Here is a 17191-nt window from a genome sequence, read left to right as displayed (position 1 = left end):
AATGCATATGTCTTATTTAGGTCTGTTAATTACCTTGATTCTACTTTGCTAATTTGACACCAGCTGTTAGTGCAAAACCCCCCCACAAAGGAACAAAAACATAGCCAATGCTTTCCCTGCAGTCAACCTTCTTAAAACGCAGCAGCAGCTTTTTGGGTGTTCTAAATTTGTCAACCTCTGCCCCTGAGTTTTTATGGTGAATGTAATTCCATGACGTATATATATATATACATGTGTATATGTGTGTGTGTGTGTGTGTATATACATATATATATTAATTAAACTGAATTTATCAACAAAACTAAAAGTGTAATGCATCAAAAAAGTAATAAGGTTTTGGGCGCAACCCTTTCCTCTGACCAAATGAAGATGTTGCTGTTTTCCTATATTCTAGATTATTTATAGACTTTAATTCTAACACATTTTAGCAGTTGTGTTAACTTTGATGAGAGTGAAGATCCCTGGCTAATTGCACTATATATATATATACTATACAAAAAAGGCAGCACTCACTGGTCATTTATAAGTAAAATATAGCTTATAATAATACAAAAAGTTAAAATATTGGGAAAAACATGACGTTTCGATGCCTAACTGGCATCTTTTTCAAATGTCCCAAAAGGTAAATCCAAAGTGGTCACACCAGCTATGTGGTGTTCCCCATGAGGCAAATGAGTATTTTGACCACATCATCCTCTTTATGCATGTTGTCTTACTCCAAGCTGTATAGGCTCGAAAGCCTACTACCAATTAAGCATATTAGGTGATGTGCACCTCTGTAATGAGAAGGGGTGTGGTCTAATAACATCAACACCCTATATCAGGTGTGCATAATTATTAGGCAACTTCCTTTCCTTTGGCAAAATGGGTCAAAAGAAGGACTTGACAGGCTCAGAAAAGTAAAAAATAGTGAGATATCTTGCAGAGGGATGCAGCACTCTTAAAATTGCAAAGCTTCTGAAGCGTGATCATCGAACAATCAAGCGTTTCATTAAAAATAGTCCACAGGGTCGCAAAAGCGTGTGGAAAAACCAAGGCGCAAAATAACTGCCCATGAACTGAGAAAAGTCAAGCGTGCAGCTGCCAAGATGCCACTTGCCACCAGTTTGGCCATATTTCAGAGCTGTAACATCACTGGAGTGCCCAAAAGCACAAGGTGTGCAATACTCAGAGACATGGCCAAGGTAAGAAAGGCTGAAAGACGACCACCACTGAACAAGACACACAAGCTGAAATGTCAAGACTGGGCCAAGAAATATCTCAAGACTGATTTTTCTAAGGTTTTATGGACTGATGAAATGAGAGTGAGTCTTGATGGGCCAGATGGATGGGCCCGTGGCTGGATTGGTAAAGGGCAGAGAGCTCCAGTCCGACTCAGACGCCAGCAAGGTGGAGGTGGAGTACTGGTTTGGGCTGGTATCATCAAAGATGAGCTTGTGGGGCCTTTTCGGGTTGAGGATGGAGTCAAGCTCAACTCCCAGTCCTACTGCCAGTTTCTGGAAGACACCTTCTTCAAGCAGTGGTACAGGAAGAAGTCTGCATCCTTCAAGAAAAACATGATTTTCATGCAGGACAATGCTCCATCACACGCGTCCAAGTACTCCACAGCGTGGCTGGCAAGAAAGGGTATAAAAGAAGAAAATCTAATGACATGGCCTCCTTGTTCACCTGATCTGAACCCCATTGAGAACCTGTGGTCCATCATCAAATGTGAGATTTACAAGGAGGGAAAACAGTACACCTCTCTGAACAGTGTCTGGGAGGCTGTGGTTGCTGCTGCACGCAATGTTGATGGTGAACAGATCAAAACACTGACAGAATACATGGATGGCAGGCTTTTGAGTGTCCTTGCAAAGAAAGGTGGCTATATTGGTCACTGATTTGTTTTTGTTTTGTTTTTGAATGTCAGAAATGTATATTTGTGAATGTTGAGATGTTATATTGGTTTCACTGGTAAAAATAAATAATTGAAATGGGTATATATTTGTTTTTTGTTAAGTTGCCTAATAATTATGCACAGTAATAGTCACCTGCACACACAGATATCCCCTAAAATAGCTATAACTAAAAACAAACTAAAAACTACTTCCAAAACTATTAGCTTTGATATTAATGAGTTTTTTGGGTTCATTGAGAACATGGTTGTTGTTCAATAATAAAATTAATCCTCAAAAATACAACTTGCCTAATAATTCTGCACTCCCTGTATGTGTGTGTGTAACTGTGTATGTATATATACTCCTGAGGATTCACATTCACACCATGTAGGAAATACCTGCCAGTGCATCAAAAACAAGTAATAATAATAGCCATAAGAAGGGCCAGTACTCACTAGACCTTTAGTGAAAATATATATATTTTATTCGATAACGTTTCTGGGAAAGACCTCTTCTTTTTCATATCAGGGTTGTTTAGTCCCCCTTCTTATGTATCAGATTTCCAGTTTGGGGTGCAAGATTATCTATCTATATATTTTTTGGATGCCTGCATGTAAAATAGTTATTTTGCCATCTTAAAGCTAAATATATCCAGAAATACATTTTGGGTTTGAACAGAACCACAGAGGCGGCCCTAATCTACCTGCTAGCTACATTTCAAGAAACAACTGTTTAGCACTATGGATAGCACTTGCTTATTGGTGGCTGACATTTAGCCACCAATGAGCAAGCATAACCCAGGTTCTGAACCAAAAATGGGCTGGCTCCTATGCTTTAAATAAAGATAGCAAGAGAACAAAGAAAAATTGTTAATAGGAATACATTAGAGAGTTGGTTAAAATTGCATGCTCTATCTGAATCATTAAAGAAAAAATGTGGGTTTTGTATCCCTTTAAATTAAATGATAAATAAAAATCACATGTGTTTGCAGAAAACTGATTTCAGCACCTTGGACAGAGGACACAGGGCATGCATTGGTGTTGAGCAAGGTGAATATTAATTCTATTTTTTTTTTGTTTTACAGTTGGTGGCAGGGGGGCATTTTCGTATAGTGAAGGAACCCTTGGGATTTATCAAAATCCTAGAATGGGTGAGTGTTTATAATTTATTGCATGACTATCACTTTGGGTATTTTATTTATTTTTGTTGGTGTTATCTTGGTGGGCAATACCAAATAATGTATACAAATAAGTATAGAGTAGGTTCATTCCAGAATGCATTAACTAAGAAGTTTATGCCCACTGTAGTAAACCATTTCCTCTGGGGTAGGGGTGTCAGGTGATAGATAATTCCCAAACACCAGTAACAGGCAATCAGCACTTCACACTAGCTCCAACAAAGAGGTGAGAGGTTAGCTCTGAATTTTAGAGAACCATTATTATAAGGAAATGTGTTTAGATGTTAACTTTTATAAATCCACTAAACCATTTTTCTTATAAGATATCTATTTATCTGCCGTCTGTCTCTCTTATCTGTCAGTCTATCTATCTATCTATCTATCTATCTATCTATCTATCTATCTATCTATCTATCTATCTGCCTGTCTGTTTCTCTTATGTCAATCTGTCTGTCTATCGATCTGTCTGTCTATCTTATCTGTCAATCTATCTATCTATCTATCCATATCTATTTATCTGTCTATCTGTCTATTTCTCTCTGTGTGTCTGTCTGTCTATCTTATCTATCTATCTATCTATCTATCTATCTATCTGTCTGTCTGTCTGTCTATCAATATGTCTGTCTATCTATTTTATCTGTCTGCCGGTCTATCCATATCTATTTATCTGTCTGTCTATCTATTTCTTTCACTCTATCTATCTATCTATCTATCTATCTATCTATCTATCTATCTATCTATCTATCTATCAGAAATCTATATTGAATCCGTCTTTGCTGCTTTTGAACATTTTCTTCCCCTTTCTATATGGAGCAAATACAGTGACTCTGTGAGCCTTTTTTGACTTGTGCGTTTTCACACCCTTGGTTGTTACGCTGTAATCCTCTTTCCTTTGTGCCTTTGCTGAAGCTCTAAAAATACCCATGAGTCTCTGTGGATATGCAGGAGGTCAGAATCTGCTTGGGATTATGACCAGGATAAAGCCAGTCGAGTCTGCCCACTGTGAGCCCACACAGGGAGACACAGACACAGCCCACCTGCCCCTGCTCTTCTAATGCACTGGGTTTCTTAACCACCTGAGTGCCACAGAATACAGAAATAGGTTCAAGGGCACCCATGTGATAATCTGACACTACTGCCCATTACTAAATAAATCAACACTAGCCACAGATAAATGACAAATATATTATTAATCTGCTTATACGCACGTACTAAATAGGCTATAATCAAGACATTGCACAAAGTTATTAGATACAGTTTCACTACTGCTTTATACTCAGAGGTTTTCTACCCATGGTTGTTTGATGCTTTTGGCTCAAGTGAATTGCTATCAAAACGTGTTATATTCTCTATCATTAAACGGATATTAACCCTAAAAAAATTCTTTCATGATTCAAATAGAGCAGCAGATTCCAGCAACTTTCTAATTTACTCCTATTATCAATTTTTCTACATTCTCATTGGTATCTTTGTTTGAAAAAGTAGGAATGTAAAGCTAACGAGCTAGCCTATTTTTGGTTCAGAACGCTGGCTAGAACTTGATGATTGGTGGCTAGATTTAGCCACCAATAACCAAATGCAACCCAGGTTCTGAACCAAAAATGGGCCATCTCGTAAGCTTACATTCCTACTTTTCAAATAAGGATACCAAGAGAAGGAAGAAAAATGCTTAACATTGCATGCTCCATCTGAAACATGAACATTTAATTTTGACGTTGGTCTCCCTTTAAATGCCCATTTTTTTTATAAACACTACACAGAAGATATTCATGTAATAATTGGAAAAATGTAATATTCAGTAATATTATTATTATTATTTGTCTAAAGGGTGGGCTTATTCCATAGTTCTGAGGAAGGGAGTACAATATATTGGGAGATGAAGATTTTTACATAACAATACTGAAATAAAAAATGGGACCTCTTCTAAAAAGGAACTGTGTACTGTAACATTTTCTCCCTTTCATTGTGTTTTCAATGATCTATTTTAGTGCATTAATCTGTTTATAAAAATCTCATTTACCTTTTATTTTGTCATTTGAAATAGCTTTTTTTTTGCCTGTTATAACCACCATCTATACTGAACATTTCATAACTGCAATATTGGCTATAAAGAAGTTACGTAAACAGGAAACAGCAGCAGAAATCAGAATCCCAGTGGGGAGGTTGGGAGAGATATGTACTAAAATGTTCAATTGCAATGGCGCTCTCTCTCTAAGTATTGACCTTTACTGTATAGAGACAGAGATACAATAATTAGACTTTTGTGTATAAAGAGATAAAAGAAGGAGGTCTGCTTTCCCTGAATACTCAGACCATTTGAATGGGTTGTGTTTTAAAGGACCATTAAATTCAACATTTCAACAACACATAAAATGATTCATTATTAAAAGTAAACCATTATTGCAATATACATTCATTAATTATTTTGCTTCTTTTTGCTGTAAAATACATCTGAAAATTGTACTTGTCCACTTTCTTCCTGGAAGGCTTGGGTTAATAGTTTTAGCTAATTTACCTGTGAGTTTTTGTTGACCCTACTCCTAACTCACCTTATCTGTAGTTATTTGTCCTTTTATGGTGGATTATCAGTTTTGCAGCAACATTCATGATAGGAAAAGTATTCTTTGCAATAACGGTAAGCTAAGCATACAAGGTAGTTTAGGTGTTAATATTATTGTGTATAAATAAATATATATATATATTTAGCTATAAAATAAATATTAAAAATAAATATATATATTGATTTAAATACCTGTTAAATAATTGTTTTACTAACTAAGATGAATCTGTGCTAAACTACCTTAAAGGAAAAGAAGAGGCAAGCTATCCTAATCTCTTTCCTTAAAGTGAAGGTCAAGTCTGGCGCATTGCTTAACATTTTTCAATAGCTGACTAAAATTAAGTATTATGTTCATTCATCAATTTATTTATAAATATTGTTATCATTATTAATTTTCACCTTTTAATTCATCTCCGTTTTCGTCGTATTAACCGCCCGCCATACTCCCGTTATTGATTGACATTTCTGGTATCCAATATATCGTCTAACCCCGTGGCGTCCAGCCCCTTTTCTCTCGCGTCACTACAACGTTCTGCGCATGCGTTAAAAAAAATGCGCTACTGAGCTACTGTTCTGCGCTACTGAGTGTACGATACGCATGCGCATTTAGAAGATACTGTTGTGCACGAGCGTAGTCCGCTTGTAGGAACTACAGCAACGTCACAACAACAGATAAATAAGGAAGTGTGGTAGGGGCGGAGCGAATAGAATAACGGAGGTATTTTATATATATATTTTGTTTGAAAAAGAAGAGTTTTATAAAAATATAAACTTAGCGACTGTATTATTTGTATATTAAGGTTTACTATGGTGTATTGCAATATGCAAAAATTGACCTTCACTTTAACAGAGTTCATGCAATATTTGCATATTAGTTTGTGATTGGTTAATAAGGGTTCTATTGTTCTGGGGGACAGGGAAATAGGTGAAAAGAAAAAAACAAAATCTTTTGTCAAAATAAGGCTGTGTTATTCATTGCAAAATTCTTCACAGATATGAAGATATGCAGCTTACAATTTCTGTTTAATGTCCTGTTAATGAACAAACCGGCTATTTCATATATAAAAATAAACCAAAAGGAATAATTACCCATACATTTCATACTCTCCAGCCGGCATAACAAGCCATTGGAAACACATTACTTCATGTATACCTAAATAGTAAATGTACATTTTTATGGATTTCTTTTGTATTTGCATGAAAACTTGGGAGCCATCCAATGGGGGTAATTCTAATGTAAACATTGCTGAGTTTTAAGGAAATACAAACAATTTTCATTTCTTCAAGACAATCTTGTGTTTATTGTCTCTTTAAGAGGAAATCATTTTTACAGTACACTGTCCCTTTAAGGTTTGGTGTATGGCCTAATACAGAGGAAATGTTTCTTGATCTTAGTAGATAGGACAAGGTAACAGGAGACATGGTAAGGATGTTATGCACTCTGTTCTGTATTATACACTTACCATAGAAAAGGTGGACATTGGCTTGTTTTTTTAACTCATTTATAGGTTATAGGCTTGGTCATTTTCTTGGTCATTGGCTTGACTATAAGATCAAACTTTGGTTAAGTTATTGGCTTAGTTGTTGGTGTAATCTTTTGCTTGTTCATTGGCTTATTACTTTTAGTAATTTGCTCTGTCCTTTCTTTCATTTTGTCATTGGTCCAGTTCTTGGCTTGGTCATTAGACCCCTTATTTGCTAGTAATTGGCTCAATTACTGACTTGCTTATTGGCTCTGTCATTGGCCAATTACTGACACACCATTGGCCAAGTCATTGGATTTGAGGAATGTAATGGGCATATTTTATAGGGGCTGACAAGCCAATTTGAATAATTTATTCAGTGATTCTAAGATAAACAGACACAAACCCAAGTTGACCCCTTTAGGAGAAGTCAGTTTTATAATGCTAGATGATCTAAGGTGAAGGTAACATAGCAGGAGAGATGCCTAACAGTGTCATTGTGGCATAACTTCCAATACAGCACGGTTATCGTTACAAAATAATTTGTGGCTTATTTTTGTTCTTTCAATTTTCAATTTCTCTTTCCTCTCTACCACCTTTCTTTTATTTTTACCTTTGCTTGTTCAAATATCTTCCACATTTCAATTCCTGTGTTACTGTGTCTCTCTTTAAAAAAAAGTAGCATATGTCTAAGGAGAGGCAAGTTCTTTTGTAAGACGATGAGAGTCCATAGGTGTCCATAATATGTGGGATCTATTTCTTAGCACTAGGAGGAGGTCATGAACCCTCTCAAGAGCTTTTAATCCCTCCAACCTCCTCTCCCCACTCAGTTTGTTTTTGGCCCCCAAGGAAAGAGGTTGAGAGAGGTCCTCAGCAAGCAAGATTTTATTATTTTAGATCCATTTATTTATTGGGAACTCAAACCTGACTTGAGACCCAGTACCCCTCTTCCATCTTCATTTAGAGAAGACTTCAGGACAATTTCTCCAAGACTCAAGTGAAGCAGGGGTAAAGGAATACCTCAGTTATGCTATGTCAGTACCCTCACAGGTAAATCTCTCTGCCATAACTGCCCTGTCTCTTAGCCTCCACCTGAGGGGTTGGTTGCAGGTATATCCGGAAGTATCCTTTACAGTATATTTACTTGCACTGGATGAGCTCTCTACTGGATCAGCATTCTGTGAGGGAGAAAGGCCTCAGCAAGCTGGTAAGAAACATTAGAGGCGTGCTGCAGTCCAGGTACGTTACTCATACACTACACAGCCCAGAAACTATCCCTAGTACTCTCCTTTCATAGGTACTACATAGTTGTGGTTTCACAGCCTTTACATACATTGTTTTACCTATGTGTTTAACATCATCATTTACTGATTTGAGACTCATAATTCTTCTTATTTCATTCTCCTTGGCAGCTCACACTACATTTTTGGTTTGGGATCCTTTTGTTTCCTCTCAAAAGTTAAATGCATTACTTTCTCTTTAAGAAAACCTGTGACCTGTAACTTGTGCAGTTAGCGGTTCAGCTCACTATGGATGCGTTTGGGGTGGGACGCAAAGGGGGAATCAAAGGGTATTATTAACATATTTTATTGCTGTATATAGTGTTTCTTGTGTTTTACTCACAGGCCTTGGCCTGCATATCGTTCCGGAGGTAAGCTCTGCCCCCCTCCCTTGCTGCCCTTTCTCTTCGCCTTCACCAGAGCAGTGGCTGGCTAACATTTTAACAGTGACAGTCTACAGGTATTACAAGTTACCTAGGCTCAGTTTCCACATTTTTTTTGCCCAGGAGGTGGGTGAGTACCCTCATAGGAGCTGCTGAGGAGGTGGGTGTTGACATTGTTTTCTGAGGGAATTTTTTTTTTCCCCACAAAATTGCTGAGGTTCTGTGATGTACATATAGGCTGTTTGTTTGAAACACTTGCTATTTACATTTCTGGAATATATCCTTATTTCCATATACCCTCAGTTTTTTCCATATACCCTCAGTTTTCCTTATCTTTTTGGAGTCATGGCTGTACCCCCATCTAATATGTCTGACTCTTTGGAAGAGACCTTTAAGGGACAAACTGCAGCATTTATATTTAAAAGTGGACCATATCTGCTTCCTGCTTCAGGAGGTTTTGAATACCTTCAAATTATCAGAACCGAAACCCGAAGATTCCAAGCCTGTAAGTTGAATTAGGTCTTTAAAGCTCAGCCCAAAGTGCATAGGCCTTTAAATGCACTAAACTTGGTTACAGAATATATAGCCAAAGAATGGAAGAAACCAGGCATTCCTTATGCACCTTATAACAGGTTCAAAAGAATGCATCCACTTTCAGAAAATAATTTAACAGTCTGGGAAGCAGTCTGTAAGTTTGATGGAACTATTTTTACCTTAGCTAGATGCAATACTATTCCTATGAAGGATAGCTCTTCGTTTACTGAAAATCTTGTCCTTGCTTAGGAAATTATTTTTCCAATCAGTTCTTCAACTAAGACTTGCAGTAGCAGTCATCTGTGTGGCCGCTGCGGGGTCCTTCTAGTGTGATTCTCTTTCTCAGTTGGTTTCTGATCAATCTTCTGAGGATATTCATAAATGCATTAAAGTCCTTAAGATGGCTAATGATTTCATTTGTGATGCGTTTTTTTACATCATTAACCCCTTAATGACCACAGCACTTTTCCATTTTCTGTCCGTTTGGGACCAAGGCTATTTTTACATTTTTGCGGTGTTTGTGTTTAGCTGTAATTTTCTTCTTACTCATTTACTGTACCCACACATATTATATACCGTTTTTCTCGCCACTAAATGGACTTTCTAAAGATACCATTATTTTGATCATATCTTATAATTTACTATAAAAAAAATATATAAAATATGAGGAAAAATGGAAAAAAACACACTTTTTCTAACTTTGACCCCCAAAATCTGTTACATATCTACAACCACCAAAAAACACCCATGCTAAATAGTTTCTAAATTTTGTCCTGAGTTTAGAAATACCCAATGTTTACATGTTCTTTGCTTTTTTTGCAAGTTATAGGGCCATAAATACAAGTAGCACTTTGCTATTTCCAAACCACTTTTTTCCAAAATTAGCGCTAGTTACATTAGAACACTAATATCTTTCAGGAATCCCTGAATATCCCTTGACATGTATATATTTTTTTTTAGTAGACATCCCAAAGTATTGATCTAGGCCAATTTTGGTATATTTCATACCACCATTTCACCGCCAAATGCGATCAAATACAAAAAATCGTTCACTTTTTCACAAATTTTTTCACAAACTTTCGGTTTCTCACTGAAATTATTTACAAACAACTTGTGCAATTATGGCATAAATGGTTGTAAATTCTTCTCTGGGATCCCCTTTGTTCAGAAATAGCAGATATATATGGCTTTGGCGTTGCTTTTTGGTAATTAGAAGGCCGCTAAATGCCACTGCGCACCACAAGTGTATTATGCCCAGCAGTTAAGGGGTTAATTAGGGAGCTTTTAGGGAGCTTGTAGGGTTAATTTTAGCTTTAGTGTAGTATAGTAGACAACCCCAAGTATTGATCTAGGCGCATTTTGGTATATTTCATGCCACCATTTCACCGCCAAATGCGATCAAATTGAAAAAAAAGTTAAATTTTTCACAATTTTAGGTTTCTCACTGATATAATTTACAAACAGCTTGTGCAATTATGGCACAAATGGTTGTAAATACTTGTCTGGGATCCCCTTTGTTCAGAAATAGCAGACATATATGACTTTGGCGTTGCTTTCTGGTAATTAGAAGGCCGCTAAATCCTGCTGCGCCTCACACGTGTATTATGGCTAGCAGTGAAGGGGTTAATTAGGGAGTTTGTAGGGAGCTTGCAGGGTTAATTTTAGCTTTAGTGTAGAGATCAGCCTCCCACCTGACACATCCCACCCCCTGATCCCTCCCAAACAGCTCCCTTCCCTCCCCCACCCCACAATTGTACCCGCCATCTTAAGTACTGGCATAAAATATGCTAGGGTGTAGGATCCCCCCCTTAGCCCCCAACCTCCCTGATCCCCCCCAAAACCGCACTCTAACCCTCCCCTCTGCCTCATTGGGGGCCATCTTGGGTACTGGCAGCTATCTGCCAGTACCCAGTTTGCAAAAAAAAAGGTGCTTTTTTTAAAATTTTTTGGCTTTTTTCTGTACACAGACAAACCCCCACCACCCCACCACCTTGCTGATCAGTTGTTGTTTTTTAAACTACTTAGACATTTTAACATTTTTAATTAATGCATTTTCTGTAGCGTAGCGGTTCCCACCCGCTCCCTCCCCGTGCACGCGCCCGCCCCCGCCCTCCCGTGCACGCGCGCGCGTCCGTGCGCGCCCCCGGTCATCCCCGCCCACGATCCCGCCCCCCCTGCACATAACCAGGGCCATCGATGGCCGCCACCCGCCTCCCGGTCCGGCTCCCACCCACCAACGCAGGGAGCCACCGATCTCCGGTGCAGAGAGGGCCACAGAGTGGCTCTCTCTACACCGGATGGCTTAAGAAGGTTATTGCAGGATGCCTCCATATCGAGGCATCACTGCAATAACCGGAAAGCAGCTGGAAGCGAGCGGGATCGCTTCCAGCTGCTTTCCACACCGAGGACGTGCAGGGTACGTCCTCAGGCGTTAACTGCCTTTTTTTTGAGGACATACCCTGCACGTCCTCGGTCGTTAAGGGGTTAAAATTGATGTCAAGAATATGTCCATTGCTGTTTTTTAAGGAGAGCTTCATGGCTTAAATCTTGGTCAAGTGATATGGTCTCTAAGAATAGACTATTATCAGTCCATTTTGAAGGAAAGATGCTTTTTGGATCAGAATCGAATTGTAAAAAGGGTTTCTTCTACCTCAGGACAAGAAGTCTAAGGGGTAGTACAAACAAACAATTGTTTTTGTTACTTTCACTCCCCTAGAGATCAAATGTCTGAATCTTCCAAGCCTTTCTTGAAGCCATGATTTTCTTGGTCTAAGAACAAACAGACCAAAAAGCCCAATCCAATCAGAAATCTGCATAAAGGGACGCCCCCTGTCCAGAAGTTCTTTTGCTAGGGGGCAGATTGATTCAGTTTCAGAAGGCCTGGTCTTGATCAATTCAAGATCCCTGGGTTCTCAATATTATATCCCAGGGTTATCACATAGGCTTTCGTACCAAACCTAAAAAGCAGCTATAAATAAATATAATTTATCTAGAAATGAAAGAATAGCATTGAAACATATGCAAGGAAATATGAATTTGGTCATTAGGGCTGCAGATAAAGGGGGCTCAATAGTAATGATGAGTAGGGAGCAATTTGTAAATGAGGCTAGAAGACAATTAGAAGATAGTGAACAATACACTTTAGTGAAAGGTGACCCCCACATTGAGGTTTGATAGAGAACTAAGGCTTTTGTTAGATGAAGGAAGGGATATAGGTATGTTTGATGACAATACTACATAGTATTTGCAAGTAGCCAACCCAGTAAGACCGATATTTAATAATTTACCAAAAATACATAAGCTAGGTCCAAATATACAAGGTCGACCTATAATTAGTGGGATAGGCTCATTAAGTGAAAGACTTTCCCAATGGTTGGATGCTATCCTTCAACTGTTTGTTGAGGGACTATTGAGTTTATACTCAAAGTGACAACATTTTTGCTCACACATAATTATTTTTGTTTTGAGGGTGAGTTCTTTCTCCAGAGATGTTGGACTGCGATGGGGGCTAAGTTTGCCCCATCATACGCCAACCTCTATATGGGGTGGTGGGAGCAGTCCCACATCTATGGAGAAAGTAACTCGTTCAGAAATAGAATAACATTTTACAAAAGGTTTCTTGATGATCTGATACTGATCTGGAGGGGAAATGAAAATGAGGTGACAAATTTCGTAAAGGAATTAAACAGTAATGCGATGGGTTTGAGCTTCACACACGAGCTGAATAAGTCAAGTATAAATTACTTGGACATTACACTGAAAGGAGTACTAGAAGATAATGGGGGCCACATAGAAACTCAAGTTTATAGGAAAGTAACAGCGAAAAATACAATTTTACATGCTAAGAGTAGCCACCCTAATAGGGTGTTCAAGGCTATAACAAAAGGACAGTTTGTGAGGACACTAAGAAACTGTTCTGAAAAATACATTTTTAATAGACAAGCAAGTGAACTGACAGAAAGACTAGTTTCAAGAGACTATCCAAGGAAAAAGGTAGTAGGTATCAGGTAAGAGGTTGAAAAACGTGAAAGAAAAAAATTGTTAGTAATGAACAAGCACACATATTCAGGAGCAGAACATGGGAGACAGGGAATAACATTCCTGACCACCTATAGTGAACAATATGGGCAAATCTGCGAGATAGTCTCTAAACATTTCTCTGTGTTAACAGCAGATGATGACCTAGCAGAGATAGCTAGAAAGGGCTGTAGATTTGCCTTCAAAAGAGGCCTAACTATAGGAAACAGAGTAGCTCCCACTAGTCTAAAGAATGATGACCAAGATACTCAAAGTTCGTGGTTAACAACAAAAGGGGTCTTCAAATGTCATAATACCAACTGCATAGCCTGTTCATATGTACAACAGGGCAATGGCTTTCAAAGTGAGGTAACTAGAGAGAAGTTTTTACAGAAAAAAATGTTTCAACTGTAGACAAACCTATGTAATCTATTTGCTAACATGCTCCCACTGCAACCTTCAGTATGTAGGTATGGGAGGTCAGGTCACGAATACGTGAGCATGTGGGAAATATCAAATTAGGTATACTAACTACACCTTTGATTATGCATTTTAAGTATCAACACAACAAAAGTCCAAATAGTCTGAAGTGGACTATAGTTGAACAAATTCCCCGACCAAAATGAGGAGAGGGATTGAGTACTAGCCAGGCAGGAAGTATATTGGATTCTGAGGTTAAAGACTAGAAAACCGACAGGCTTAAACAGTGAATATGATTTGATAAATTACTGGAAATAGGCAAGTAAAACTACCTGTAGAATGATGCAGTATATGCCTTAGAAATAATTAATACTGCATAGTGTTATTTTTATGGAGCGTTATAATGTTAAATAAATCAACAATACATCACATAATAGTGTATATTGTTATTTTTATTGAGAGCTATAATGTTAAAGAAATCCACAAAACATCTAATAATAATTTTATGAATTTAGTTGAGAAATAATGAGTAATAGGTCATCCCTTAACAAAGTATAGGAGTAGGCATAAGAGGTTATCTTAGCCGCAATTACAATAGGTTTTAGAAAATAGTAATTAATAATAATGATAAGTTAAAACTATATGAGTTCATAACAGTTAAAATTATTACCATTATTGTTATTAATATGGATATTGTATAGAAAATATGAAATGAGAAAAGAGAATATCAATTACTATAATTATTGTAGCTAACTCCAGGTAATAGTTATACATGAATAACACACAGATATTTGCAAAGGTTTCTGACTCAATTCTCTAAATTGTCAGAGACAGGTGATAGGCTGGATTTCAGATTCCTTTAACCAATAGGGTGAATATTTCACCTTTTTAAACAGAAGTCTGAATGTCACAAATTAAGCTATGATTACGGCAGAAGTAGCCGAAACATGTCAGCTTTTGTGACAGCCGACCTAGAGACGAAGTATTGATATGCTGTATGTGTTTTTAAATTGATCAAATAAAGGACTTTTAAAGAAGCAAGAAAGCGGAGCTCTCCTTACAATCTTTTTGTATGCATTCTAACGTTTTTTTATATGTCTCACATTCCAAAGGATACTGTAAAGGTCGGCTGCCTTTGTTCAATGTCTTCAAAACTTGGACATTGAGTGATCCAACCTGTTCCAATCTCTCAACAGGGACAAGGTTTCTATTCCAACCTCTTCATTGTTCCAAAGAAGGTGAACACCTACCATCCTATTCTGGGCCTAAAGACTGAACAAATTCGTTCATATACCTTCTTTCAAAATGGAAACGGTCCGTACCATTTTGCCTCTAGTTCAGGAAGGTCAATTTATGACAACCATAGATTTAAAGGATGCTTATCTATACATCCCAATTCTCAAGGACTATTTCCAGTTTCTAAGATTTTTGTTTCTCAGCAAACATTCCCTGTTTCTGGCCCTCCCCTTTCGTTTTAGTCACATCCCCACGGATCTTCACAAAGGTATTAGGGGCTCTCTTATCCGTGATCAGAGCACAGGGAACCTCCATTGACCCATATTTGGACTATATTTTGCTTCATCTCTTTCTCTGGCTCTTGCTCTTATCCATAAAATATTATCAATGTCCCCAAGAGTTCTTTATCCTCAGCCACACAGTGGTTTTCTGGGAGTGATAATAGACTCTTTTCAAATGCGCTTGTTTATCACATACTCACAGAACCAAACTTCAGATTGCCTGTCGTTCCCTACAGATGGCTCATTCTCCATCTGTAGCACAATGTGTGGAAGTAGTGGGTCTTATGGTGGCTGTGTCACACGCAGTACATTTTGCTTGCTTTCATCTTCAGCCTCTTCAATATTCCATGCTTCAACAGTGGTCAAACTATCTTTTTCATGGTGGAGGGAAAGTCCCTATTTGACCCTTGGAGCTTTATTTCTTTTGGCCTATCTGTACTGTAGTCTCTACGGACGCAAGTCAAATAGGTTGGGGAGCTGTTTGGGAGCCCAGAGGGTGCAGGGAGTTTGGTTACCTCAGGAGGTGAGGTTACCTATCAACATCCTAGAACTTTGTGCGATTCTTCAAGCCCTTCAATTTTGGCCCCTTCTCAAACAGGAACAATGTATTTGGTTCCAGCCAATCAACGTCACTGCCGTGGCGTACATGAATCATCAGGGAGGGATTTGAAGTCCCTTAGTTATGCAAGAGGTATCTCACATTCTATTTTGGGCAGAGGAAAACCTCAGCACCCTATCAGCCATTCACATTCCTGGAGTGAATAATTGGGAAGCAGATTACCTAAACTGTCAGTCCTTCCATTCGGGAGAATGGTCTCTTCATCAATCAATTAGTCCTGAGGTGGGGTCTTCCAGAAATAGATCTAATGGCATCCAAATTGAACCGCAAACTTCCAGTTTATTCCGCTAGGTCAAGAGATCCAAGAACTCACATGATAGATGCTCTAATCTCTCCTTGGAACTTTCAACTGGCCTATTTCCTCTGTTTTTTCTTCTTCCAAGAGTCATTGCCAGAATCAAACAGGAATTGGCTTCAGTAATTCTCATAGCTCCTGGGTGGCCCGCAGAACTTGCAGGCATGCGGACCTAATTCAGATGTCATAAGGAAAGATCTGCTGTTTCAAGGATCCTTGTATCATCTGGATCTCAAATCTCTGCATTTGACTTTGTGGAGGTGGAATGCCTAGTTCTCAATGACAGAGGTTCTCAGATTCTGTTAGCTCTTCTCTATTGTAAGCCAGAAAGACTGTCAGGCAGATAATTTGTCATAAGATTTGGAAAGCTTACTTTCTTTGGTTTTCTCTTGGAAATCTTTTAGAATTCCCAGAATTCTTCAGTTACTCCAGGATGGTCTGGATAATGGTTAATCAGCTGGTTCTTTAAATGGACAGATTTTGGCACTATCTGTTTTGTTTCATAAGAAGCTGGCTAAGTGCCTGATGTTCAAACTTTTGTGCAAGCCTTGGTGAGAATTCGTCCTGTTGTTAGGCTATTTTTTCCTTCTTGGAATTGTAATCTTATTCTTTCTGTTCTGCAAAGTCCTCCCTTTAAACCTATGCATACGCTAGAGCTAAAGTTTTTTGTCATGGAAGGTTCTCAGTCTTCTAGCCATTTCTTCTACTCAAAGAGTTTCTGAATTATCAGCTCTATCTAATGATCACCCCTTCTTTGTTTTATCAGGATAAAGCGGACCTCCGGAACTAAATATCATTATCTTCCTAAGGTAGTGTCTTCAGAGAATATTAATCAAGAAATTGTTGTTCCTTTGTTGTACCATAATCCTTCTAACTCTAAGGAACACCTACTACACAATTTGGATGTAGTCAGAGCCTTAACATTTTATTTTCAGGCTACTAAAGATTTTAGACAGATTTATAGCTTATTTGTCTACTTTTCAGTTCTCAGAAATAGTCAAAAGGCTACAACATGGCTTTGGCATCATGAAGCAGTCTATTTGTAAGGT

General features: G+C 38.1%; 1 protein-coding gene across 1 annotated transcript in view; it reads left to right on the top strand.

Annotated features, from left to right (window-relative positions):
• The window catches only part of SYP (synaptophysin), an 86157-nt gene that overhangs the window by 14747 nt on the left and 54219 nt on the right, over positions 1-17191 (top strand). Inside the window, exon 2 of the mRNA XM_053695987.1 lies at positions 2962-3027. Within this exon, the coding sequence (XP_053551962.1) occupies positions 2962-3027 (66 nt within the window). The remainder of the gene's footprint in view (positions 1-2961; positions 3028-17191) is intronic.

Source organism: Bombina bombina, chromosome 12 (genome assembly GCF_027579735.1).
Source record: "Bombina bombina isolate aBomBom1 chromosome 12, aBomBom1.pri, whole genome shotgun sequence".
NCBI lineage: Eukaryota > Metazoa > Chordata > Amphibia > Anura > Bombinatoridae > Bombina > Bombina bombina.
The sequence above is the reverse complement of the archived record's forward strand: the minus strand, read 5'-3'. Positions and strand labels throughout refer to the sequence as shown.